Source organism: Carettochelys insculpta, chromosome 28 (assembly GCF_033958435.1).
Source record: "Carettochelys insculpta isolate YL-2023 chromosome 28, ASM3395843v1, whole genome shotgun sequence".
Lineage (NCBI taxonomy): Eukaryota > Metazoa > Chordata > Testudines > Carettochelyidae > Carettochelys > Carettochelys insculpta.
The window spans coordinates 6,933,166-6,957,134 of NC_134164.1; the positions used below are offsets into that span (position 1 = coordinate 6,933,166).

The window sequence follows — 23,969 nt, forward strand, 5'->3', positions numbered from 1 at the left end:
ATTCAGGCTCAGGTTCTGGATTCAGCAAGGAAAGACTGCAAGGTCCCTGGAGCTGGTGAGCCCTTCCCCTGGCGTGAAGGAACATCTGCCAGGGGAAGACAGCGGCATAGACACGTTGCCTGGTATAAGCAATGGAACAAGTGCATGGAATGCTGTGATACTGCAGGGAAAGGAGGGAATCTCCTTCTGCCTCCCCCATAGCGAGGGGGGAGCTTCTTTACGGATGGGGGAAGCCCTCATTGACAAAGGGGAAAGATTCCCCTGACGTGGAGATGAGGATCTCCACACTGATTGGGGGGAATCCCCTGATGACAAGGAGATGAGGATCCCCTGACACTGGGGGAATCCCCTGACTCAAGAAGGGGTGGATCTCCTCACTGGGGGAAGGGGGAATCCCCTGCCAAAGGGGGGAGGATCCCCTGACTGACACTGGAAGGGGGATCCCCTCATGACAAGAGGAAGATAATTCTTCCCTCCCCCGCCCCCGGTTGCTGCTCCCCGCCCGCCCCTGCGCCCGGCGGCCTCCGGACCACAGAGTCGGAGGCGCCGCCTGCCGCCCGGCCCCAGCCTGAGCCGCGCTAGCCAGCGCTGCCGTCTCTATGGCCAGCGTCCCGCGTGACGGAGGAGGTCACGTGAGGCGCGGCCCCGCCCCCCCGGAAGCGGGGCTGCGCGAGGCGGGCGGACGATGGGGGAACCCGCCGTCGCCGAGGAGCTCGCGAAGCTCGAGTACCTGTCGCTGGTGTCCAAGGTCTGCACCGAGCTGGACAATCACCTGGGCATCAACGACAAGGACCTGGGTGAGGGGCCTGGCGGGGGCCGGGTGTGAGGCGGGGGCTGGGAGGGGCCTGAGGCGTCCACGGAAGGGGTGAAGCGGCCCCCCGGGGAGGGCGCAGGGTCCAGTGACCGCCCTGGGTCGGCGCTGGGGCCGTGGCGGAGGGCAGGGCTGTCCCCGGCTGCCCCTTACTGGCGGGCCAGCCCCGTTCCCAGCTGCGTCTCGCAGGCTGCGCGGCCCCCGGGGACGTTGTCTCGCTCTGCGACTAGCGATGTAAAATCCCGTTTAATTAGTTAACTGATTAAAGGGGGGGGCGGCCAGGGGGGGCTGGAGCGCCCCCCCCCACCGCCGTGGATGGGGGCTGCTGTGGCTGAGCTCATGGGGCCACTGTAGATCAGGGGAGCGCCCCAGCCTGCGGTGATCCCGAGCCGGGCTTGCTGTGGCCGGGGACTGCTCCAGGTGGGCTGGAGGGTCCTTGCCTATAGTATTCAGGGGCTGGGCCTACTGTGGATAGAGGCGTTTTCAGCCCCCACCTGTTACCTGTAAACTGTAAGCCTCAGCTGTTTCGGGCGAGGCATACCAGTTAAATGTTAGCATCCCTAACTGCCAGGGTGACTGCAGAAAGGAAGTACATATGTAATTAAACAAATATTTATTGATTAAATAATCAAAGAACTGGGGACGGGAGCAATCTTCAGCCTCACTGCCCATTAAAGTGTGTTTATGTGGTGGTACGGTAAAATCTATTACTGGCGTACTTGGGGTATGGGGGTGCTCCATAATCAAATGTGCTGGGTATTGGAGCAAGGCCATTGTTCTCAATTTACTGCCAGTGGCCAGACAGCTGGTCCTGGCTGGTCAGCTGGTCCAAGAACCAGTTAACATAGTGTGTCAGTTAGCCGGGTGCTGGATAACCAAACCTTTGCTGTTGTATCTTTGCACTCCACTGCTTGTGCTGGGTGTTGAACCAACCATAAACAAAAAGAGAGCCCCAGCTTCCAAAGAGTTGACATTCATAGAATCATAGAACACTAGGACTGGAAGGGGCCTCGAGAGGCCATCAAGTCCACTCCCCTGCCCCGATGGCAGGACCAACCACTATCTACACCATCCCTGATAGACATCTATCTAATCTGTTCTTAAATATCTCCAGCGAGGGAGATTCCACAACCTCCCTTGGCAACTTATTCCAATACTTGACCACCCTGACAGTTAGGAACTTTTTCCTAATGTCCAGCCTAAACTTCCCTTGCTGCAGCTTAAGTCCATTGCCTCTTGTTCTCTCCTCAGAGGCCAAGAAGAACAAGTTTTCTCCCTCCTCCTTATGACACCCTTTAAGATATCTGAAAACCACTATCATGTCCCCCCCTCAATCTTCTCTTTTCCAAGCTAAACAAGCCCAATTCTTTCAGCCTTTCTTCATAAGTCATGTTCTCCAGACCTTTTATCATTCTAGTTGCTCTACTCTGGACCTTCTCTACTTTCTCCACATCTTTCTTGAATTGGGATGCCCAGAACTGGACACAATATTCCAGCTGAGGCCTAACCAGCGCAGAGTAGAGCGGAAGAATGATTTCTCGTGTCTTGTTCACAACACACCTGCTAATGCATCCCAGAATCATGTTTGCTTTTTTTGCAACAGCATCACACTGTTGCCTCATATTTAACTTGTGATCTACTAGAACCCCTAGATCCCTTTCTGCTGTACTCCTTCCTAGACAGTCTTTTCCCATTCTGTATGTGTGAAACAGATTATTCCTTCCTAAGTGCAGCACCTTACATTTATCTATATTCAGAATGGGAACATGAGCTCTCTCAGCCTGAGACCTTTGCAGGCCTGGGTTGCAGCCAGTGAACCTGAGGCGTTGTAGAGAGCCTGTGCATTAGTCCAGTTTGTGTGCCTAGATGAGGGACTTTGGGTTCTCAGGTTGCCAAGCCAGCCCCTCTCATCAGGGTGAATGCACTTGGCCTGACTTCAAATTATTTTTGTTTATTTCACTCTGATCACTTTTTCTTTGCAGCGGAGTTTGTGATAAATCTCGCCGAGAAGAACACTACGTTTGACACATTCAAGACTGCCCTTATAAAGAATGGCGCTGAGTTCACAGTAAGTGAGATTTAAACACAGAAATGGTCTCTTTCAAAGATAGTTGAAGCATGAGTATTTATGTTTTTTAATGTGCAACTATTTTCACTTAACAGTTCATATAGGCTGGCTTCCACACACTTCTGTCTAATTAAGCTTTGCTTGCTGTTGCTTGTTACATTGAAACAAGTGCAATTTCGAAGACTCATTTGGGCTATCTGGGGTCTTTTTACTATGCATATGTAGCACAGGAAAACAACCTGTCACAGAAACAAACTTTTTAGGGTGCTTGCATACCAGAATAAGTATCTTAGAAGCAGATCAGAATAATTGTCATGGTTAGAACCAGTGACTGGTATGGAGACTCTCTGAAATGGAATTTTCATAACACTGTGAAGTCCAGTTACATTTTGTCTTGGTTCTCTCTACAAAGCAGCTGAACTTTTATGGTGTATCTGTGAATTCTTGTGACTGCAGCCTGATGCTTCTAGATTATTAGTAGTTAGACTTGAGCTTTCTGTGCCCTGGTAACAAACCCTCCTTTATACTAATGTGCAAAAGTATTGCAGTCACTTAAAATCCTCTGTATTTTATTGAATTCCACAGGACTCCCTCATTAGTAATTTGTTACGTCTCATACAGACAATGCGGCCTCCAGCAAAGCCATCTACAGACAAAGGTAGGTACACACTCACTGCTCCAAGAGCTCAACAGAAAACTGTCCCAATCCTTTCAGCCTCTCTTGGACAATGTAGGTTTAGCAGACAAAGTAGCTATTCTTAGCTACTGTCATTTCAGTGTATTACATGAGTTGCTGTTATGAAGCATTTAGGTGCATGAAGAAAGAGCTTTATTCAGTGCAGAATTCAGAATGTTTTATAATTCACTATGTTACTTAATTAGAATGTCCTTTGTGAGGGGAAATGCGGTTATTTTTAAGAACATAAGAATGGCCATACCAAAGATCCGTCTGCCCAGTATCTTGTTTTCTGGCAGTGGCCAATGCCAAGTACCCCAGATGGAATAAACAGAATAGGTGATAATCAAATGATCTATCTTGTGTTGCCCATTCCCAGGTTCTGGCAAGCAGAGTGTAGGGACATCATCCCTGCCCATCTTGGCTAGTACCCATTGATGGACCTCAATTCCATGAACTTACTAAGATCTTTTTTTGAACCTCTGATATTCCTGGGCTTCACAGCATCCTCTGGCAAGGAGTTCTACAGGTTGACTTAGTATTGTGTGAAAAAATACTTCATGTTGTTTGTTTTAAACCTGCTGTCTTATTTATTTCATTTGGTGACTCTTAGCTCTTGTGCTAAGAGGAGTAAATATCACTTCCTTATGTACTTTCTCCACAGAAGGCTTCATTTTTAGATTTCTAACATATGCCCCCCTTAGACATCTTTTTTCCAAGCAGAAAAGTCACAGCTTCTTAATTTTTACGTGCTGCAGAAAAATTTACATTCAGGGCTGAAATTAATACTAAGTTTCAGAAATGAGAGTGGAAAATTCTAGCTATGTGATAAAGTGCACTTCTAATATATATCTTTTATGCTTTTGTTCTAAAAACAGAGGCAGTTGCCAGACCCAAAACGGAAAAGGAAAAGCTGAAGGACCTGTTTCCAGCCCTTTGCAGGCCGGACAACCCCACTGTCAGGGTACGGATGCAGTTTCACACATGAACAATTGGTACACATAAATACGTGTGTTGTATTTTCACCATCTTGGTTTGCAGTTGTTACGTTAAGATAACCCTCTGTATTGCACTTCTAATGCACAAAATATGACACGGCATTTGAGACATGAAAATGCAGAATGACACGCAAACTCAGTCGTTGATTTTGATTGCTGGAGGTTAGTTGCAGGGCATTATTGTTAATGTAGCTCTCTTAGCACAAACCTTGCTTTGCATTGCACCAAACAAGACACAGTTCCTACCCTGACAAATTCACAGTCTAACTCAGACAACCTAATAAGTAGGATAATGGTTCAGGTGCAAGGCTGCATAGTAACACTGAGACCACGGTAGGCCACTTAAGGATTGCTTTCAAAGGAGCATGTTTGACATCTAGAATTGAAAGGCCCTTTATATGTCTAGTATGAGGGGATGCATGAGAGATGGTACAAAGCAGGAAAGCTGAAAGAAGGTAGATCAGAAAGAGGATCCAGAAGAGTGCAGAAGGTGAGTGGCGACAGAGGAGGCAAAGAAAAAGATGAAACTGTGCAGAGGTTTGAAGGTGAAGTAGATGAAATAAATTATTAGTGTGATGGGTGGATCATAGCAATCCCCTTGGGGTTGTCCGCAGCTTCCTGTCATCTGGGGCTTCCCACCACACTGTCCTGGTGGACCAGAAGCTCTGGTCTGCCGCAGCCAAGGCACAGCATTGTGGTTCCTGCTCCATGCAGAGCAACATAGATATGAAACCAGCTCAACTCTGGGAGGGCTCAGTTATAATGCCATGATAGCACCCAGTAAATGAACTCCCAGAAGGGAACAAACCGCCAAATAAAACCATCTTAACGTGTGGAGAAAGATCATATGGTCAGCCCTCTTTATCAGTGAAAGAGAGAGATGCACAGTGGTTGATCCCCTCTCCCCCAGGTAACAGTTATTTACACTGGGCTTGATCATAAACAAGAGTTTTTATGAAGTAGAAAAAGTAGGATTTAAGTGATGGATCTATCTGTTTTCATTTGCCAAGTAAGTTAAGCTATAATAAACAAAAAATGCCAGCTAATTCTAATATGCTAAGAAAAGACCTGAAAATTCTTACCCGAAAGCGTGGTTCTCATCTCAGGTAAAATGCTTCAAATTAAGTTGATCTTTACTGTGGCCTGGGTCTAGAGCTTTACAGAGTTTTGCTTTTTCAGGTTTTTTTATGCATATTCTCTTAGGCTGGGGAGGCATTTTCCAAAAGCCAGGTGAAGACAAAGACCTGGTTACTTTCTATTCCTTAAATAGGCATTCCTCCATGGTGGGAACTCTTGGTTTAGTCTGCCCACCCACAGGGAAAAATACTAGATTGAGGATGGATTCTAGTACCAGTTGGCATGGTCACATGTCTTTATAGGACCAACCACAGTTTAGACTTATAGGAAAAATAAAATCACCAATTGTTGGTTGGAGTACTAAGCCATTAAGTACCTAACATACCACTATTGGCCCTCATTAACACATTTAGAATTAAAACTGGATTCACACTTCATATTTTTAACTTCAGGTACAGGAAAGATAAGTGTACAAAAATAGGATATACTGATTCAGTAGACTAAATTTAAGTGATATTTATATGACCTGTTTTGTGTGAAGCATTTTTGAGTTATGCATATTCATAAGCCTATTTTCATAAAGTGGGGAGGGTGTGAGAGTTAGCATACTGCCTTTAATCAGATTGGGAACTGCAATAAATATCTGCTTGTGGAGAAGTTAATTTGTATTGTGGCTTTAGGATTAAAATCTAGCCTTCCCAAGTTGCTTACTATTAACATGCATATGACAGTTTCAGTAACAATTTTAAAAAGTTAGTCTCCAAAGTCTTACATGGACTCAGAGCTGTTAGAACTATGTGGCTTTATGAGTCCTGGATTAATCATCCCCATATCTTTGTTTCTTTGTCACATTTTCTCAGATCTTTTCTTCTACTTTCCTTCTGGCAAGAGAAGCCAGGGTGATTGTCTAATTGCATAGATTAGGGCTCTGTGCTTGCAATAGGCTTTTAATCGGCTTGCTTACAGAGGTATTCTCTGTGTCTACAGACTATGCTGGATGAAGATGATGTGAAAGTGGCCGTTGATGCTCTTAAAGAACTTGAAGCATTAATGCCTAGTGCAGGTGGGCAGGAAAAACAAAGGAATACTGACCACCGGTAAGTTTCCAGTGTATCTCAGGGCCACGACCAGCCAGTAAGTATTCTGTCTGTCTGACCTACTCTTTTATGAAAGCTGAATGCAGATTGTTCATGTTTGCCAGGGCAAAAAGAAAGAGGAGGAGCCGCAGTCACAGCAGAGACAGGGACAGGAAACGGAGGCACCGATCCCGTTCCAGGTCCCGTTCTAGGACTCGGGATAAGAACAAGGGGAGATCCAGATACCGCTCAAGGAGCAGGAGTGTGAGTCCCAGCAGGGACCGTAAGGCTCGAGAGAAACACTCAGAGAAGAGCAATGACAGATGGAGGGACAAGCATGTGGATCGGCCCCCACCTGAAGAGCCTTCAATTGGAGAAATTTACAATGGCAAAGTCACAAGCATAATGCAGTTTGGGTGCTTTGTGCAGCTGGAAGGACTAAGGTACCCATCTGACCTTCGCCTTTTTGTATCCTCGTTGCCCTTTCTTTGTGTACTGTAAATATCGGCTTCAGTTTCTGTATTTATATGACTTGGTTTTTAAAAAAAGGTATGATGCCTTGTGAGGCTCAGCCACATATGCCAGTGATACCCACTGAATTTCACAACCACGGTGAATTTTTTGTCTCAGAAAAATAAAGCTGCCAATGAAGAATCTTTCCCTTTCCAGGGACAATTTATAATTGTGCAAAGACCTCTGAGCACTAAAACACTTTAAGACGTAGAAGTATTTAGATGCTACGTGAAGGGCTGTCTTCCAGAATAATGTACAGTATCTCATGCTCTTCTGTCCACGTTTGACCCACAGGAAACGCTGGGAAGGTTTGGTTCATATTTCTGAGCTTCGCAGAGAGGGACGTGTTGCTAATGTTGCTGATGTTGTGAACAAAGGGCAAAGAGTGAAGGTTAAAGTGCTGTCCTTTACTGGATCCAAAACCAGCCTCAGCATGAAGGTAGGGAAGAATTTTATCGAGGAGTGTTGAATACCGATCAAATGGTGATGGAGAGAGTGAGTATTTAGAAGTGTTAGTATGCAGCATTATGTGAAATACCAACTTCAATCCCTTCAAAATATCATGTTTTAATACTAAAAACTAGGAAATGCCAAGAGTGGCACATGAGGCAATTTTCATTGGCATGAGAGATGGGAACTCTACCCTCCTTCTCCATGCAGCTGGTTCAAAGCCACGCTGCCTGTAGATTAACAAAAGACCAGCTAATGCTGCCAACTACCACCTAAACCAAAAAAAGAAAAAAAAAAAACTGTTCCCCACCCCTTCTTTAGCGGGTGCTTGATCAGACCTCAGGCTGTCACTTATGCACACTCTTCATTCACTGCATGAGAGAGAGAGAGAGAAAGAGAGGCATTTCATTTCAAATCGTGGGCCACATATATGTGCTGCTGCTCACAAGCTGTTTCGTTTCTTTCTGAGATGTTCATTTAAAACACCAGTAACAGTAAAATCTCTTGACATATATCGACTGTTTGGCTGTGGCCCTGCCAGGAAATGGAGAGTTCCCTACCTTTATATGCTGGGTAGAAGGAAGTCCAGGCAAGGTATCTGAGGAAAAGTGGGAGGGTGGCTAAGAAATCCGTCGATTCTCTTTGATGTAGGATGTTGATCAAGATACAGGGGAAGACTTGAACCCAAACCGACGCAGAAACCTGGTTGGCGAGACCAACGAAGAGACCTCGATGAGGAATCCAGACAGGCCCAGTCATCTCTCTCTGGTTAATGCTCCTGAAGTGGAAGATGATAGCCTTGAACGGAAACGTCTCACTCGGATTTCAGACCCGGAGAAATGGGAAATCAAACAGGTGCAAAGCATTACCATCTCATATGGGCCACCCAGGGGCAGTGGTATTAAGTGTGGTTGTAAGGGAGCTTCACAGACTACCAGCCAGGTTCCCTTTTTTCATAGTCCATGTTTTTTAGGCTACAGTATCCTCGCTGTTGTAACTTCTCTGAAATCTGGGTTTCCTAAGTTCTGACCTCATAAGGCTTTGAATAGCCTTTGGTTAATAGCATGATCCAGTTAACTGTAAAACAGGTGTCCCTCTCTGGCAATATTCAGAACACCTCCAGGCAGATTGCCTTTTTCCCTCTAATTTTTTCCATCCATGGGTGGAATAAATTTTGTTATGTGCACCAAGGCATGTGTGAATGTACACCACCAGTAGAAACACATGCTGCCCGTTGTGGGTGCTCTACCAATCAGCTGGGTGGCAGCTGAATCTTTCCTGGGCGGCCACCCAAAACACTCAGCTTACAGGGAACACTGCTCCCGGGATCCATAATATGATATGGAGCATTTCATTCCTATATCCCTGATTCATAAATCTGATCAAAGCTGTCGATAACTGAGATATCTTTGTTAGAAGTATCACTTGTCATTCCAGCATAGTTCACCCACGCTAAAAACAGGAAGGACTAATTTATTTCTGCTGCTGCGGGGTTGTTCCTCCCAGCACATCTACTAATCTATGCAGAGATTTTTTTAAAGTCACGATTAAATTGTTTTGGGAATGGTCTATAACCCAGTACGTCTCCCTGTTGGGATGTATTAGCTGGCATTCATTGTAAATGTTCCTTTCTTAATTTCATCGTATTTCTCCTATTTATATTCCATGTACCACACTAATCCTCTCAGACGGTCCCACTGGTACAATATCCTGGAAAACTTATGTTTCTTGTCTCTTTGCATAGTTGGCCCTCCTTGCATCTCAGAGAGCTGTAGAGCCTTAAATAGGCCAATATACACTAATCCTGTCCTTTCCATTCCTATGCTAGATGATTGCAGCTAACGTTCTCTCCAAAGAAGAGTTTCCTGACTTTGATGAGGAGACTGGAATCCTCCCCAAAGTCGATGATGAAGAAGGTATATTGCTAGTGGTTTCGCAAGGGGTATAGTAGAATCCTTGTGTTTGTGTGTGATCTGTGCAAAAAGGGGCTTTGGGTCCAAGCCAGATTAAGGAGTTTCAAAAGCCATGTCTTCATTACCTGGCATGTCAACCCGCTCAAGCTCGGTCTTCTGGGGTTTGATTTTGCTTGCCTGGTAGGGACATGTGAAATCAATCTATCAGAGGTTGTTTGTGGACTCCTGTACCCCTAGCTATCACAAGGAGGTAAGGGAGGTCAGCGAAGGAAACTCTCCCATCAGTCCTCCTGAGTGAGGATAGCCAGGTAAATCGATTGCAGGTAAGTTGAGTGAGGATGGCCAGGTAAATTGTTTGCAGATAAATCAATTCTACCTATGCAGTTGCAGTAGCTAGAATTGCATATCTGCAATCGACTTATGTGCCGAGTGTAGACGAAGGCATTGTTAGCAAGAGCTCTAAACCCCTGGAGCTGGCAGATATGCTTTTTTCCTCTGGTCAGTGAAGTGCTGGTGGCCTTTGGCTGGAAGCTATCTCCTTGTGTCTGACATTTCTACCTTTGAAGAATATGTAACTATACAGTAAAATGGATGCACAAAAAACACTTACTCCATGTAGCTTCCTTTTCCTGCTGTGGAAGTTGAAGAAAGCTGCACATATCTCATTGTGAAACTCAAATCGTTTGTGGGTTTTAGATGAGGACCTTGAGATTGAGCTGGTTGAAGAAGAGCCACCATTCCTGCGAGGGCATACGAAGCAAAGCATGGATATGAGTCCCATTAAAATAGTGAAGGTAAGAGATTTCACACGAGTGGAAACTTGCATGCCAGTTTCGTGTAGCTGTTCCAGAATTAGCAGTAATAAGTAGAACCTTGGAATCTGTAGCCCAGAAAATCAGTCGTGATGGGCTGGAGATGTTTCTTTTATTATTCATCGTTGGTGTGATGAGGTATGAACCCATTTTCCAAAACGCGTGGGGGTGGAGAGAGGTACGTCACAGCTGGGTTTTCTTTTGGTTGGTAAGAGTGAGATGAGGTCGTGTGATAGAAATTCAGGTTAACCTGCAACTAATATTTCACAGAAAAAGAGTTAGAACCAAGTGGTGGTCTCCCCCTTCCTCCTCTCACTCATCCTCTTGTTTTTATGAGGTGTGGGATAGCCTAGAAAGTTGTTCCTACCTCAGTACAGTAGACCCCTGACTTACATGATTTTGACTTACACATTTCTTGCAGTAACACAACTCGAAATTGTGAGTGTCAGGGAGCCAGGAACCAGGCAGCAGCCTGGCTCCCCTCCACTTGTGGGAGCTGGGAAAGTCACCAGCGCTACTGCATTGGTCAGTTTCCTGGCTCCCAGGAGTGGTGGGGAGCCCAGAGCCAGGTGCAGCAGTGCTGATCAGTTTCCAGGCTCCTGCAAGCAAAGGGGAGCCAGGCTGCCACCTTGTTCCCAGCTCCCCACCACTCCCAGAAGCCAGGAAGCTGACCAGTGTTGCGGAAACTGGGTCTGGGCTCCCCGCTGCTCACAGGAGCAGGGAGCCAGGCGCAGCCAGGACGGGGGGATCCAAAGGTGGCAGGGCCCCTCCTCCACCCAGTCCTGACTTATGCAAAATTTGACTTAAGGAAGGTTGCCCGGAACTGAACCCATGTGTAAGTCAGGGTTCCACTGTACCAGTAAACTCACCCTGGATTGGGCTGTGAAAGGGTTTTACAGTCTCAGCTGGCATCCTGGAAATCTGAACATCAAAAATATTTCCACATTTGTGAAATAATAAAGTTTTCAGACCCTTTGAGGTAGCGTGGGAAAGAGATTGCCTTCAAGCCCAAGAACAGATGCGCTGGGATGTAATAAAGGTGTATGGAGGGGTAGTAAAGGCTTTAGGACTGGACAATGTTTGTAATTATATGTTGACTTTGTTCTTCAGAATCCTGATGGCTCATTGTCCCAGGCTGCAATGATGCAAAGTGCTTTAGCCAAAGAAAGGCGAGAACTCAAACAAGCTCAAAGGGAAGCAGAGATGGACTCTATTCCTATGGGACTTAATACACACTGGGTGGATCCTTTACCTGACGGTGCGTTCTGACTTGTCTCTGTTTAAGTATCTATTGTGCTATTCCTAGTGGGAGATGAACCATTTCAGCAGAATATCATGGTGTATATGTATGTGGCCTGTTCACCTAACTCTTGAGCCTAATTGTTATGTTTAGTCTTCTAGTCAGTGTCATGGAGGAGTGGACTAAGTGTATAAGCAGGTAATGCACAGATGGAACTATAGCAAAAGTGTAGGACCAAAATCACACTCACTATGCCAGTACAGTTCACTCGAGTTCTAAACAGGCAGAATCTCTTGTTAGCTGTAAAATGCTTTTTTACTGGTTCTGGTTACTACATTTTGGCCCTGTGAACTGCCCTGTGCTAAGTAAACTCTCACTTCTCTTCTCAGTGGATGGAAGACAGATAGCTGCAAACATGCGGGGTATTGGGATGATGCCCAATGATATCCCAGAGTGGAAGAAACATGCATTTGGAGGCAACAAAGCCTCCTATGGTAAAAAAACCCAACTCTCTATCATTGAGCAGAGGGAGAGTCTCCCAATCTTCAGACTAAAGGAGCAGCTGATTCAGGTACGAACCGTGCAAGAGCCGCCTTCTCGGAGATGAAAGGGTTAATATGAATGGTTGTTAGGTCTATTTATTGACAACTCATTAGCCTCTTCAGCGTTTGAAGAATGAAATTGCACTATAAAATCACTTCTTCTCTGTCAATTATTATAAAACTGCAGGTACTTCTTAAAGCGGTAGGGCTACAATCAGCGCTAAGACCCCATATGACCCAAGTATTTATGGCAGGCTGAAACATCTGAGTAGTTAAAGAGTACTGGCCTGCTGGTTAGCAAGTGTCAGGCTAGAACACTTCCTCTGAGCCAGCCTGAGGGCACTCAGGGGCTCCATCTAGTCTTAGATTAACTGTATTTTTAAAGAACAACAAGAAGTCATGTGGCACCTTATAGACTAACAGCTATTTTGGAGCTGTGGGCAACTGACGTTTTGCATCTGATGAAGCGGGTATTTGCCCACGAAAGCTGATGCTCTACAATATCTGTTAGTCTATAAGGTGCCACAGGACTTCTTGTTGTTCTTGAAGACACAGACTAACACGGCTGCCTCTCTGTATTTTAAAAAAAATCCTAAGAAATGCTTTCTACATGTCCTCTTTCAGGCCGTTCATGACAATCAAATCCTGATTGTTATTGGCGAGACGGGCTCTGGGAAAACGACACAGATCACCCAGTACCTGGCTGAGGCAGGCTACACGTCGAGAGGAAAGATTGGATGCACCCAGCCTCGCCGAGTGGCTGCAATGTCTGTTGCCAAGAGAGTGTCGGAGGAGTTTGGTTGCTGTTTAGGGCAAGAGGTAAAGTCCTGTGTCGAGAGAGGCAGCTGCAGAAAAAGTGTGAAAACTCTGCAGTGGAAGAACTTGCCTGTGCTCTTTGGCAAGACTGAATTGAGGGGCTGGCAGCATAATGCAGTCTGGCAGTACCATTGCCAACAGTTTTGCTGGATCAATTTAGTTAGTTTAGTGTAAGGGGAGGAGACATCGTAGAACACTAGAATTGGAAGGGACCCCGAGAGGTCATCGAGTTCTGTCCCCTGCCCTCACGGCAGAACCAAGCACCATCCAGACCACCTCCATAGATGTCTGTTTAACCTGCTTTTAAATATCTTCCATGATGGAGATTCCACAACCTCCCTAGGCAGTTTATTTCAGTGTTTAACCACCCTGACGACTAAGTTTTCCTAATGTCCCATCTAAACGTCCCTTGCTGCAGTTTAAGTCCTTTGCCTCTTGTCCTATCCTCAGAGGCCAAGGAGAACAATTTTTTTCCTTCCTCCCTGTAACACTTGTTTAGGTACTTAAAAGCCACTGTCATGTCCCCTCTCAGTCTTTTCTGAACTAAAGAAGCCCAATTCTTTCAGTCTTCCCTCCTAGGTCATGTTCTCTAGACCTTTAATCATTCTTGTTGCTTTTCTCTGGGCCTTGTCCAATTTCTCTACCTCTTTCTTGAAATGTGATGCCCAGTTGAGACCTAATCAGCACAGAGTGGAGCAGAAGATGATTTCTCATGTCTTGCTCACAGTACTCCTGTTAATGCATCCCAGAATCATGCGTGCTTTTTTGGCAGCAGCATCACACTGTTAACTCTTATTTAGCTTGTGGTCTACCATGACCCCTAAATCCCTTTCTGTAGTACTCCTTCCTAGGCCGTTGCTTCCCCTTCTGTAAGTGTAAAACTATTCCTCCGTAAGTGGAGTACTTTGTATTTGTCCGTATTAAACTTCATCCTGCTTACCTACGACCATTTGTCCAGTTTGTCCATCGTTGTGCATTCAAACCTACTGTTCTGCTTCCATCTCTGATTTCGTAGGTTGGCTACACCATTCGATTTGAAGACTGCACCAGCCCCGAGACCGTTATCAAATACATGACCGACGGTATGTTACTCCGGGAGTGCCTGATTGATCCTGACCTGAGCCAGTATGCCATCATCATGCTGGACGAGGCCCATGAGAGGACTATTCACACTGATGTGCTCTTCGGGCTTTTGAAAAAGGTAATGCCCCTGCTTGCTCCCTGGGCTCTCTGGGAACAACGGGACAAAGGCAGGCAGATGTCTGCATTTTCAGACCCTCATTCTTTAAACAGTCAGTTGTGAAAATTTGTAGCTCACCTGGTCTTGGCTCTGACTGTAAATGGAATGCAGTTTTGGCAACAAATGAGGCTGATTTATTCAGAACGTTCCTGGAGGTGCATAATCAGTTGTTTCAGAATAAGGAAAGTTCCTTTAACTAGGTAAAATGGCATTGGATTTAAATTTGCATGAGATGATGGGCAATGTCTCTTCCATTGTGCTTAGATGATTCTGTGAACCAGTCAAAGCCCCTGAAATGAATGAAGCTTCTTGTTATGTGGAATAATGTAACTGAGTGAAGGGGCTAGTTGAAGCCCTTATTTGCTGCCCTTCTCACAATTAATGTGGCTTGGGAACTTTCTCTCCTGCTGCAGACAGTGCAGAAACGTCAGGATATGAAGCTGATTGTAACTTCGGCGACATTAGATGCCGTGAAGTTTTCCCAGTACTTCTACGAAGCTCCAATCTTCACGATTCCCGGCAGAACATACCCTGTGGAAATTCTGTACACAAAAGAGCCAGAGACTGATTATCTGGATGCTAGTCTGATCACAGTGATGCAGATCCATCTGACAGAGCCACCAGGTAAGTGTGATAAAATGTCAGGGTGATGGAGTTATATGCAATGCTCCCCCTAATTTTTTTCATCTATGTATAGAATAAATTTTGTCACATGCACCAAGGCATGTGCAAATGTGCACCACCAGGAGAAATACATGCTGCCTATTATGGGTGGGAGTGGTGCTCTGCTGATCAGCTGTGTGGCACCTGAATCTCTTCTGAGCAGTAGCCCAAGCACTCAAGTTACAGGGAACACTGGTCATATGGCTTTGTAAGGAGCACACCTGTAGGGAGAGCTTTCTACATGGAAGAGAAGAGGGGAAAGCAAAGGGAGTGATTGCGCAGTTGTGTGGAGCAGGATTAATTCTATGGACACCTTCACTTTTGTAGGTGACATCCTAGTGTTCCTGACGGGTCAGGAGGAGATTGATACAGCCTGCGAGATCCTCTATGAGAGAATGAAATCTCTAGGGCCCGATGTGCCGGAGTTAATAATCCTCCCTGTGTACTCAGCGTTGCCTAGTGAGATGCAGACCAGGATCTTTGACCCAGCCCCACCAGGCAGCAGGAAGGTAATCCCTGACAAAGAGAAGTTTGCCCCTCTACTGCAACACTTAATAGTTGAATTTGTTACACTCTTCATTCCATTCAGAATCCCATGTGCTGTGGCTTGGGGTGGGGGTGGGGAGTAATTATGGACTATGCTGTATAGATTTGAAGCAGCAGCTCAGATGTAGCTTAACTTGTAGAACTTTTTTTGCCAAATTCTTCATTCACTTTGTGGTTTTTAAGGTTCTGTAGATCAGCACGAGGCAATCTGCAGCCTGAGGGCCACATGCGACTCATCAGCGTTCTGCATGTGCTCCATAAGGCATTTTGTGTCACATTGCTCATGCACAGGGTTGCTAGATTCTGCTGATTTTCCACACGTCATATTTTGTACCTGTAATCGTGGGTGGTCAGTGAAGATGGAGCTGGAGAAGGCAAGCCCCAGCCTGCCCCTTCCCTCCAAGGCCCGCCCCGCTCTCTCAGTTTCCCCTCCTTGGTGTCTAAGAAGTCAGGCTGCTGTTCCACGGCCCCAGCCTTAGTGTGGGGTGTGAGATGTAGGCAATTTTGGGAAGGCAATGCCTTGCCCACCGCCTGTGCCCATAATGCTAAAGTGACATGAAAGTGAAGCAAGGACCTGTGAAGTGAGGGGCGTGCTGATTGCACGCAACATAGTCCACAAGAGCCGTGCACTTCCTCCATATTCAATCAAAGGACAGCTACGGTTCAGTGTGCCCACCCTGCAGATTCTAAGTACACAAGCACAGCTAGCAAAACTACCCTATCCCAGGAGACTGTCTTGGTTATGACACTCTTGTGGCCCACTTGGATGGAGGGCTACTTATGCAGCCCACTCACTAGCCTAGTTTGGCCATTGTTGCTCTAGATACTATTTTTCGAGGTCATTGTTGTCCTCTATGCAACTCTTGAGTTTCTGAAGGGTTGCATAGAAGCAGCTCTTGGAGGAAGGCAGTAATTTTCTTGAAGTGCATTCTGTAGAGGTTTCTTGTCTCATTAGAGCTTTGTCCCAGAGTCAGGGAGAAAAATCCAACTCTCTTTTCTGGATCACATACAATTCTTCGAGCAGACGTTGGTAACCTTTTCCTGTCAGCATATTCCAATGGGTTCACATAGCGCAGTGCCCTCAAGATTAAAATTATTCAAATGTTTAAAATTTCACTACTTTTGTGGGTGCAGAGACAGAGTTGTCCACGTAGGGTGGCAGGAGAATATTCAATAAGTTTCAATTATAGCAGCTGCTTCAGTGGCAGTCTGATTATACTGTATTGAATGACTTGTATAAACAGAGCAACACTTGCCTGAGCTTAGTTCTGTTTCCCTTTGTTTGGCAAGCAGAGATCAGACTGACTCTTGCTTACAGGTTGTCATTGCTACCAATATTGCTGAGACCTCCCTGACTATTGATGGAATCTATTATGTGGTGGATCCTGGGTTTGTGAAGCAGAAAGTTTATAACTCCAAGACGGGAATTGATCAGCTGGTGGTTACGCCAATTTCTCAGGTACAAGCATGTGTTTGATTATGTATCGATTGTAAATCTGAGGCTTAGAAGAAGTTTTATGGAGACAACGTGGGGAAATAAACACCATTTTCCCACCTACAGTGCTTTGCATCATACTTAGATTATGCTGAGTGTTTGTAGCCCTTCCTGCATTGTTTTGGGAGTCCTTGTCATGATGCAGACAGAACTGCCAGCTACTAACCCTTCATTCCTCTCTCACTTAGTCTGTTGATTGAATCATTGTCCTGTGTAATGCTTATCTGCCTCTGCCACTGAGATGTGGTGTTCCCTCTGAAATCCCACAGGCACAGGCAAAGCAGCGGGCAGGAAGAGCTGGGAGAACAGGGCCAGGGAAGTGTTACAGACTCTACACAGAGCGTGCTTACCGAGATGAAATGCTAACCACCAATGTGCCTGAAATCCAGAGAACAAACTTGGCCAGCACAGTGCTCTCCCTGAAGGTAGGAATCAGCTTCTTATTGTTGTGCAGAATTACAGACCAATGTGATTGTAATTTCTGCCCTTTCAGTAAATGGAAATAGATAGGAAGGGACACTGTACCTTTGGCAGAGCTACAGCTCACTCTCCAGTTCTTTCTTCTGGAGGCTGTAACTTTGAGCTTTACAGGTGTCAGTCCCCTAAAAGCTGTTCTTTACACACAACTCAAGAGCCGTATTTAATTTGACCCTCTAGAAATGCAGAGCAATGGGAGTCTTAGTGGAACTAAACCTTTCCAGGGCTGCTCTAATAAAAAATCCAGCCAAATCCTTTATAATATACATGTACATTTCCTCAGCCGTCACCTAACAACATGGAGCAGGCTTCTTCCTCTGGGGTGGTGGTAAGTCAGTCGTTCAGTATATGTATTTCCAGATGCCCTGGGGATCTATAGGAGACTGTCTTATCCGAGAGCTGCAGTCACCTAAATAACTGCCCAAGGTGTGAGAGTCACAGATGTTAGAGATGGCACAGAGCTGATAGGTCACCACACACATCTTCTGGGGCCAGCGGAGGATTGTTCACTGTTGTACCTTTGCAAGAACTTTATTCTGTTTTTGGTCTTGGTCCTAAGGCTGTGGAATCCAACCCGTTAGCCCCGTGGTGTCCAACATGCTAGCTCTGCAGTGTCCCATTTGCCACATGTGGCAAAACGCAGCTCCTTAGAGCTGCACACCCGGAGCAGCCTCTGCTCGCTCTGTCCACTTGCCCCACCACTTGGTGGAACAAGCGTGTGGCAGCCCCTCCTGTGGCCCTGGTGCGGCTCTGATGAGTCACTGACAGTTTGGGGGTGAGGAGCACTTATTTGAGGGGGGCAGGGGTTGGCGATCCTTTAATTTCTATTGGACATCACTGCGCAACCTGCTAGCCACATGTGGCTGTCTGGCTGGTTGAGTATGGCTAGTTGCCTTGAAGGATAAAGTTCAGAAGTCTTTCTGAATTCTAAAGCCACTTTCTGTTAATTAGACCCATCTCTTGCATAGGTCAAATTATTTACGTTTTCAGGATGATGTGGCTAGTTCACTAGGGCTTCAGAACTGTCTGGTCACCATGGTTCTGCGGGATGGAATAATGCACCTGCTCTGTGGCTTGATTACACTGGATATGAGGCGTGAATCCTGGACACAAGAGCTCATCTGTGCAGCTTAGACCTTGGTTAGAGCTTTGACTCCTGTTTTAATGTGCTCGGAGATGTCTCTGCTTATGGACCCTGGTTTCCTGCTTCTTTCCCGGTGTCTCTTACCGTCCAGTTTTTCACTCTGTTTCAGGCTATGGGGATCAATGACTTGCTGTCCTTTGATTTTATGGATGCTCCCCCCATGGAAACACTCATCACTGCCATGGAACAGCTCTACACCTTGGGAGCCCTGGACGATGAGGGGCTGCTCACTCGACTCGGGCGCCGAGTAGGTTAAATGTCTTGCACTGGATTGTGTTGGGTTCGCAAGCTGGCCTGGCTGTCACTGTGCTTGGCACTTGGCCTGAGCTGTTTTTAGCCAGCCCAAGGCCACACTTCCTCACTAGCCATGAGCCTTTGCAGCCAAACAGTAAATAATGGCTTTTCTGCTCCCTAGTGCTCCCTAGTCTAGTTTTCTCTTATCAATGAGCTCCATTTTACAAGTGTGCCAAAATCTCCTGGGAAGCCTTGGACTGCTCTGATCATTTAGGTGAGAAAGTCTTTGTGCTGACTAAAGCTCTTCTCAGCTGCGAGCAGCGCCGAGCTAAGGAAACACTGACTGACATTACCATCTCTCCACTTGGGCTTTCATCAGATTCTCCAAGTGCCCTTGATTTTTCTGATCTCTGAGGCCTCTCAACGCCTGGCTGACACACAATGTCATTGTGCTTTATTCCTGCAGATGGCAGAGTTCCCCTTGGAGCCCATGTTATGTAAGATGTTGATCATGTCTGTACATTTGGGATGTAGTGAGGAAATGTTAACCATTGTCTCTATGCTGTCCGTACAGAACGTGTTCTACAGGCCAAAGGTGAGTAATTCAGGCTGATGTTGCGTGGGGCTCAGATCTGGTTGCATGCTGGGAAAGAGGGATCTAGGGTGGTTTACTGAGTGCCTCTGGTGTAAACTATGTGCACTCCTTCCCCCTGACAAGACCTTGTTAAAGGGTTCCTTGGATCACATATTGCACAGCTACTTCAGCTACTTCACCTCTTTGTTACATGGCCCTGAGCTGTGGATGTTTGCTGCCACTTCACCCCAGAGGAAGTGAAAGTTGAAGGGTTTGCTCTTCTCTTCCCAACAGCAAATCAGCCATAAGTTTTGAACCCACCATCTCCTGCTTTTGAATTGGGAGCCACTCTTGGAGGGTTCCCACTCCTCATGCAGAGAACCAAAATGAAGTTACGCATTGTAAACCCCAGTGTTCCCTCTAAGCTGAGGGCATGGGCGGCTACCCAGGAAAGATTCAAATGCCACCCAGCTGATTAGCGCAGCATCCACGGCTAGTGGTGCACATTTGCACACATAACAATGTATTTTGCCCAGGGATGTTAAAAATAGAGGGAACACTGAGCTCTTGCCTGTGCTAACTTTTTTCTTTAACCTGTCTGCTGCAGGCTATGGTAATGACATGGCTGCTTCTTATCAGATTCCTTTTGGAATCTGTCGTTCCTTCATTTTAATGTCCTATTGGTGTCTAGCCTGGTGACCTCAGTGTGTGTGATATTATCAAGCTATATCCATGGAATTGAGAATCATGGACTTCTCCACAGAGTCTACTAGTGCTCAGGCCTGGTGTTATTGATTAGGTCTGCTCTGCCTTGAAGAGTTGTGTCATCCCAGCTGCATTAGTCAGGGATGTGAAAACACACATGCCCCAACGAGCAAAGTTAGGCCAGCAAAGACTCCAGTGAAGACGGAGTTGTGGCTTTTGCCAACTTAGCTCATATTATTCAAGGATGTGGTTTCCAAAACTTGCAGAAGAACATTCTGATTGTATTGGGGTCTGTGCCACCAAAGCTAAGGTGACATGATTCTGTCCTATGGTGTCTCTAGGGTAGACATGCACTCAGTCATGGAAGGTCAGATTTCAAAGCAACAAAAACTCGACTAGTTCTGTGCATACAGCCCAGTGCAGCATATAGCATGTGCGACCTGCAGCCTTTTTTTCAGTGGTGGTTGGGGTGAGGAAAGAGAAGTATGTCTCAGGAGAGACAGTGTTGCAGCTTCTCTGATCTTATAAGAGAGATGGGGAGGAGTCTGTGTTTTCAGGTAGGAGCTGTGCTAGTCCTTCTCAAGTTTAACATTTTGTGTCCTATTTGTTAATGCTTTAATCATAGGGTCCAGAGTTCAGCCATGGTGTGTGCAAGGGAATTCCCGCTGAGGTGGCAGGGCTGAGCCTGAGCTGCAGTACTCTGTATTTGATCCTGTACAAGAAAGCCAGAACTCTGTGTGTGCATCTTAACCTTGTATTGGTTAAACATGGGGCTGTCAATTTCAGTTGCACATAAACACATGCAGGGTGTGGGTCTAAAGAAGAATCAGTGCCCTGTTGCCAGGGGTGTGTGGTATTGTCTCTAAAACACACCTGTGATGGCACGTGTTTTGTGTGTTAGGATAAACAAGCACTAGCTGACCAGAAGAAAGCCAAGTTTCACCAGACAGAAGGGGATCACCTCACTCTGCTGGCTGTCTACAATTCCTGGAAGAATAATAAGTTCTCAAATCCCTGGTGCTATGAGAACTTTATCCAGGCCCGGTCCTTGCGCAGGGCCCAGGACATCCGTAAACAAATGCTGGGCATTATGGACAGGTGAGCATATCCAGCAGTTGGCAGGAACCGGTTCTTGTCCTTCAACAGCAGTAGACGGGCACCTGTTGTTTTAGTGTTATGGTGCCTGTGCCTTGCATGCTAAACCTCTATTTCTTACTTTATGATTTCTCTTCTGGCAGGCACAAGCTTGATGTGGTGTCATGCGGAAAGGCGACGGTGCGAGTCCAGAAGGCCATTTGCAGCGGTTTCTTCCGAAACGCAGCAAAGAAGGACCCTCAAGAGGGCTACCGGACACTCATTGACCAGCAGGTGGTCTATATTCACCCATCCAGCGCCCTCTTCAACAGGCAGCCAGAATGGTAGGAACACACAGACTCTTAATTCTCAATTTAATTCTCAGTCCTACAGCTGGAAGGTCCTTGGTATGGGCTGTCCATAAAATACAGACCAAAATCTGTGTACTCTGATACTTCAGTGTAGGTAGAGACTGAGAACAGAGAGACAGACTGTGGTCTGTTCTTGGCTCCCGCACAACGGTATGCAGGACGTGCGAGGTGCTACAGCTACCACGGTGCAAGGCTGTGTCTGGAGTCCTGCCTCCAGCTGTCCCATTGTGCCTCTTCTCCGTTTATGGAGTTCAGTACAGCAGTCATAGAGAGAGGGGGATGCTGATGTGAAACAGAGCAGCTGCATGCAGCAGATTGCCAGGAGAATGAGAGGAGCTTTCTGCTGGGGGTGGCTCTTTTGGCATCTGGCGAGCCTGGACGTGGTGGTGGATGGGAAATAGAGTTAGAGATCTGGACCAAGGGGGGCGTGTCTTGAGCAAGCATCCCTCACATTAGATGAGCTTTGCAGCTCCCGGGACCTAGTCTTTGTTTAGAACCATTAATTTCCCCTTCTGCAAGCATTAATATTGCCACCTCCTCTCTCTGCAGGGTTGTCTATCATGAGCTAGTGCTGACCACCAAGGAGTATATGCGTGAAGTGACCACCATTGACCCGCGCTGGCTGGTGGAATTTGCCCCAGCCTTCTTCAAAGTTTCTGATCCAACCAAACTGAGCAAACAGAAGAAGCAGCAGCGTCTGGAGCCCCTGTACAATCGCTACGAGGAGCCCAATGCCTGGAGAATCTCTCGTGCATTCAGGAGACGCTGAGCCTGGTCCTGGCATGAGCTGCTGTTGGTGCTACTTTAAAATCCTGTGCTGGGGACAAATGCAGTTGAACCCAGATCCAGTTGCAGCTGAAATCCAGACTGATTCCAGTTTGTTTATTTCCTATTCACTTTGTAAGTATCTTCATTAGGGGCCCAAGGAACTGGACAATATCAGTGACTCATGTCTCCTGCCCCCTTCCACTGCTGCCATTAGCAGGTCATTGTTCTCCTGTCCTGGCTCAGGTGTGTTGTATCACATCCAACCGTTAGAAAATCGGAAGGCTTCAAAATCTGGGCACTCAGCAGCAAAAGTAAGCAATGAGGCAATGATTTTAAAATCGGTCAACTTGATGGTCTCCCATCTGACTGTCTGTTCCGATGGTATAATTCCTTGAGTTTCCAGCCACTCCTAAGAGGGATTAATTTCAGCTGACAGTTGGACAATGACCCGTTTTCTTTTGCAGGCTTCATCATTTGTGCTCAGCCTCCTGTAACTTCTGTATTTTCTTACTTGCTATGACTATTGGTCACTTACTTGAAATCAAAAACTCCTGTAGCCAGCTGTGAAGAGAGATTTAATATCCGTGGCTTTGGAATAAGGTGGAAGGGATCCCCTGACACCTAACCTGAGTGTCTGTTATTCTTGGACAATGGCACAGGTCAGACTGGTGGTCTTATCTTTCATCAGCATCTCCTGTGCACTGGAAAGTAGAATATCACATGTTAATTAACCACATCCACCCAGTCTGGGACCCTAAATGGTTACAGATGTTCCAGAGAGCGATTTTCTGCACAGTGTGTCATGTTTTGTTTCCTCTGACAACATAGGTAACATTACAACTACTCTTTCTTATACAATATTCTCTTAGAGCTAGAAGTGGACTTCAGCACAGACCTGCTAGAACTGTTATGAAAATGTAATTCCAGAATGACCCGGCAGTGTGTGTGCTGTCATGTGGAAGTTGTACATAAACTTGTCCTTTATTTTCTTTCTGTTATGGTGATGCCCGTGCTTTTCAGAGCTGGAAATGATTATCTGGCTTCAAGGCCGGGGAGACCCAAACTTTGTGTTTTCTCTTAAGCTGGGGTAAGTGACCGTTGAAAGTGCATTGAGGAGCTGGCTGGTTTAATGTACATCTGATGGTGAGAGCTACAAGACAATCCACTGAAAATTTGCTACGTTTGAAATCTGCGTGCCACTGGAAAGAGAGCAGTGAGAGGCCCGGCGTGCCGTAGATACTGTTTTTAATATGTTGTGCAAATGCCCTGTGCTCCCCAGGAACACGTGGCCTCCACAAAGAAAATGATTTCTTAAGTGTACTTCTAAAATACTATTTCATTATAAAACTTGCAGAGGGGCCTGTGATGATAAAAGTAGGGATTCTAATGGTTAACCAGTAAGCCTCACCCTGAACAGATGAGGCTTAATGGTTACAGTTAACTGGTGGGGCTGGAGCAGCACCTCACGTGCCATGGACAGGGGGCTGTTTCAGCGCTGCGGGGCCTGCCGCAGGCAAGGGCGTTCCACCTAGCTGGAGCAGCCTGGACCCAGGGTGCACTCCAGCCGAAGCAGCCCTGGTCTGTGGCAGCCTCATGAAAGCTACGGACAGAGGGCTCCAGCCTGGCTGGAGCAACCCACACCCTGACAGTGCTTCCCCTCCTGTTGAACTAGTTAAATGACTATCT

At 46.3% G+C, this 23,969-nt stretch overlaps 1 protein-coding gene across 3 annotated transcripts; it reads left to right on the plus strand.

The window, feature by feature from the left end:
* Window positions 1–644: 644 nt before the first annotated feature.
* Window positions 645–23,271, plus strand: DHX8 (DEAH-box helicase 8). 3 transcript variants are annotated; one of them, XM_074978714.1, is made up of 23 exons: window positions 645–797; window positions 2,794–2,879; window positions 3,465–3,537; window positions 4,431–4,519; window positions 6,618–6,727; window positions 6,832–7,149; window positions 7,514–7,658; window positions 8,321–8,524; window positions 9,498–9,585; window positions 10,279–10,376; window positions 11,505–11,652; window positions 12,024–12,205; window positions 12,801–12,995; window positions 14,008–14,193; window positions 14,646–14,856; window positions 15,223–15,404; window positions 16,760–16,900; window positions 17,206–17,361; window positions 18,667–18,804; window positions 19,258–19,386; window positions 20,972–21,168; window positions 21,309–21,488; window positions 22,065–23,271. In XM_074978714.1, exons 1-23 carry the CDS (start codon window positions 686–688, stop codon window positions 22,282–22,284), a joined length of 3,588 nt encoding a protein of 1,195 aa, XP_074834815.1. In that variant the 5' UTR covers window positions 645–685; the 3' UTR covers window positions 22,285–23,271. The 3 variants fall into 3 exon arrangements, with proteins under 3 accessions (XP_074834815.1, XP_074834816.1, XP_074834817.1); XM_074978715.1 differs by having other exon boundaries at window positions 4,434–4,519; XM_074978716.1 differs by having other exon boundaries at window positions 691–748.
* Window positions 23,272–23,969: the final 698 nt, after the last annotated feature.

Coding starts and splice junctions, on each gene's coding strand:
- DHX8 (XM_074978714.1), top strand. CDS start 686: ATGGGGGAACCCGCCGTCGCCGAGGAGCTCGCGAAGCTCGAGTACCTG. Junction 8,525..9,497: donor AGAAATGGGAAATCAAACAG/GTGCAAAGCATT, acceptor TTCCTATGCTAG/ATGATTGCAGCTAACGTTCT. Junction 11,653..12,023: donor GGTGGATCCTTTACCTGACG/GTGCGTTCTGAC, acceptor TTCTCTTCTCAG/TGGATGGAAGACAGATAGCT.